Genomic DNA, 3,514 nt, shown 5'->3' on the forward strand with positions numbered 1-3,514 from the left:
GTACTGCGCTGCAGACGCTTGCAAGCGTGTGCCAGCTGGTAGCCCCAAAGTATCTTTCCGGTTAATATACGTGGCTAGCACGTGTGCAACAAGACCAACTGAATTCATTCGACGGAGAAGGCGAGAGCGCAGCGACGTCTGCGCGCCTGCCAAGCGTCGTTTGGTCAATGTGGTCTCTGCGTCCGCGCCGACCTTCCTCGCCAACGTTGCTAGCGGCACCAAGCATTTGCAGTAAATCGGAGAGAATGGTATGAACCTGACGCTCCCAAGCACGAAGAAGAGGCAGCTGCTGCCTTTCTGTAGTTCAACAACCGAGCGCTTTGGAACGCTTCCACACGAGCTGCGGCCGAGGTGCGCGAGCTCGTAGAAGCACAATGCTGCGTCCAACGCTCCCACGTTCGCGCATCTGGGCTACACGTTCTCTCTTCGTTGCACACAGCCTTTCCGTACGGGGTATTTCTACAAAATAGCAAAGGCGAGCGAGTCGGTGCATGGACCAGTCTACTTCACAGTCGCTGAGCGCGCGGCAGCCCCGCCAACACAAGACGTGGTCGCGCACAAGTTATCGACGCTAAACGCCTCGTCGTCGGCCCCAAATGCGAGGCTGCGCCATGCCGCCCGCACCAAGTCCTCGCCGTTCACGTAGCGGTCGACGGCGCCGTCGCGCCCGGCAGCCAAGGTCCAAGACATGGCAGGCAGCGTCAAGGCGACCAAGCTTTCGGACGTTGTGCTTGCGCACGAGCTCAAGACTGGCCGAAGCTCCGTGTGGACGCGCCTTGTCGCGGTCAAGGCTGCGCACCTCGGCGCCGCGACGGAGCACCTGGAGCCCACGCCCAAGAAGCGCTAGTACGTTATCAAATGTAGGCACCGCCTTGCACAAACCTGTCGCCATAGGACGCTGCCTCCAGCGGCGTCTTTCTTGCTCGCAGCCGCGCCCGTTTTGCCGGCAGCAGCGGCGCCTCCTCCGCTCAAGCGCCTCATCGTACGTCCCCTTCTTTCAACACCGGTACGATGGTTCTTCCGCTAGAACTTCCTGTACGCGCCGCCACGGTGGAATGGCGGCATCACGGCAAGTGCACAAACATTGCGGTACGTCCTCTTCATCGACGCACTGGCTCATGCCTCTAACTGTGACAGAGCGTCAATGTGGACGAGGAGTACAACGCGATCAAGAGAGGCCTCGTGGCAGCCGCGACCGACGAAGTGTGTCCTCTCGATCACTCTCGTGTCATGACTGATGATGATTTACTGTACAGGCTCGTCACCCGACGCTCCTTTGCGGTAGTACCACACCAACACGCGCTGCAAATCGAATCGCTCACAGTGTCCTCTAGCGGTTGTGCTCCGGCCGCTGACGGCGACGCGCACCAACCTCGTGTTGGTCCAGCGCGACGGCGTTGCCGTGTTCCACTACAGTGGACACGGCCACCTGCAGCGCGGCCTCGTGTTTATGGGAGCCCAATACAACTCGGACCCCGTCTCGGCGGCCGAGATCCACGCCTTGCTGGGCGGCTTCGTCCAGGTCGTCGCGTTGCTGCTCACGTGCCACTCGGAGGCCATCGGTACTATCACGACGCCTCATTGTCAAGCTACATTTTTGCACCCTAGGCGAAGCGCTTGTCGCCGTTTGTGTCATGCACGTGGTTGCGGTTGCGCAAGAGGTTACGATTTGCGCCGGGGCTGTGCTGCTCTTCCACGAGTAGGCTGCATTTCATGATGGTCTTGCTTTGACATGAGCGTAGGGACTTCTACACGCTCTTTGCGAGTGGCCACTCGATCGCGAAGAGTGTTGAGCAAGGCCGGGTCGCGATCCGCACGTCGAGTAGCCCGCGGTTCGAGCGGTACGACGCCAACAATGACACGGGTCGTACTACACTTGATATATAGTGCGCGGACTCGGTTTTGCTGCTGCCCCGTGGCGGCGACCACGACGCCATCATTTTCCCGACTGCGTTTCCCGCGTCGGCCGTCGTCAGCAACCCGTTCCCACCGCTTCACACCGGCAACCTTCCGTGCGAACTGCGGGTGCGTATGACTCTCCCATTGCACGTCTCTTATAGAGACCTAGACGTACAAGGAGCGCAACCTCGACGAGTTCCTCGTATGCACAAGATGCTGCGACGCGATGCTGGAACGTCATGCAGCAGCTCGTGGCGGGCGACGCTCTGTACGAACGACGTGCTACGCTGCATTATTACATATTGCATGGTTAGGTCATTCCTCAAGTCCAAGGCGCTCCTGGTCCTCGACGGTCTCGACGCCGTTGCGGAAACGCTATCGTTTCTCGAAGGACCACGGCGTCATCGCGCGCGCCATCAAGCCTCTCAACCCCGACAAGCCGTCGCGCAAGATGCGAGCGGTGCGACGTCGTGATATTGGAAGATATTACACGCTATTGTAGTGCGGACTCGATTCTTGCTGCTCATGACAACGACCACAACCCACCTTTCTGGACCAACGACCTTCGGCGCGGGTGCGCTTCCCCATTCCAGCCCACATCTCTCAGGATCATACATAGGTGACCAAAAAGCGCTGCGACAACGAGGACATTCACAACATGCGATACGATTCTCAGCATGATATAGACTGCCTCTTGCGCCCCAACTTGAGCGCTGTCCGGCTCCATGGTCGAAGCGGCGTTGACAAGACTGGCGAATTCAGCGGCCATCGAGCTCCGCGACCACTTTGGATGCAAGGTCGTGCGCTCATCGCATTGCGAAATAGGTCACCCACAAGCACGCCTGGCACCGAGAGCTCCGAGAACCCCAACGGCAACGACAGCAACAAAGGGCGAGCGAGCAATGCAGTGCGTGAAGACAAGCAGTGGCAAAGCGTCGCGCATTCCATTGCTCGCTCGCCGCTTTAGTGCAATGGCCCCGTCGTCGAGGTACGAGCTGCCTCATGATCAAGCGCGTGGTGGGTGCTAGCGTCTTTGCGATGGCTTTCGCTCAGACGCGCCATTCGGTCACGCAGCCAAGAAGCTTATCGTCAACCAATCTCAAATATCGGGATGAATACACAACGGTTTTATTGTTCTCTTGCAATAATGTCGCGAGGCTCGAGTACAAGACATGCAAGAAACAGCACCGCGTTGTCATGACAGCACGTTGCCAACGACCGGTCTCCAATATCACTGGCATATCTTTCCGGTTACGTGGCTAACACGTGTGCAATTAGCCAAACCAGATTGCTTCGACTAGAAACACGCATGCTTACGGTAAATAGTGACAAAAAACGCAAGTCGGGCTGTTCGATTGTGAATTGCCAAAAATGTATGTGCACGTTGACCTTACACCGCCAGCACCATTTCCCATTCTTCAATTGCCCTCGCCATGGTCACGTTCGCCGTCTCGTCCGTGGAGCGCAACGTCTGCAAAGATGCTTCGACCGACGGTCAGCCCATCACGACGCTCAAGGAGTTTGCCAAAGAAGGCTGCAAGGACATTGTCCAAGCCACCAACCTTGGTTCTGTTGTCGCTTCTGAAAGTGGTTTTGTGCGCGGTGTCATTGAAGC

The 3,514-nt window shown here is 57.8% G+C and overlaps 1 protein-coding gene across 1 annotated transcript; it reads left to right on the top strand.

The window, feature by feature from the left end:
• Nucleotides 1-688: 688 nt before the first annotated feature.
• On the top strand, nt 689-3,044 carry SDRG_02222 (hypothetical protein; the record flags this gene model as incomplete). The annotated part of the gene is made up of 12 exons (XM_008607798.1): nt 689-846; nt 909-982; nt 1,028-1,089; nt 1,138-1,203; nt 1,257-1,281; nt 1,335-1,562; nt 1,609-1,699; nt 1,743-1,841; nt 1,888-2,025; nt 2,069-2,167; nt 2,214-2,473; nt 2,519-3,044. 11 exons carry the CDS (start codon nt 689-691, stop codon nt 2,371-2,373), a joined length of 1,200 nt encoding a protein of 399 aa, XP_008606020.1. The 3' UTR covers nt 2,374-2,473; nt 2,519-3,044.
• Nucleotides 3,045-3,514: the final 470 nt, after the last annotated feature.

Source organism: Saprolegnia diclina (genome assembly GCF_000281045.1).
Source record: "Saprolegnia diclina VS20 unplaced genomic scaffold supercont1.5, whole genome shotgun sequence".
Classification (NCBI taxonomy): Eukaryota; Oomycota; class Saprolegniomycetes; order Saprolegniales; family Saprolegniaceae; genus Saprolegnia; species Saprolegnia diclina.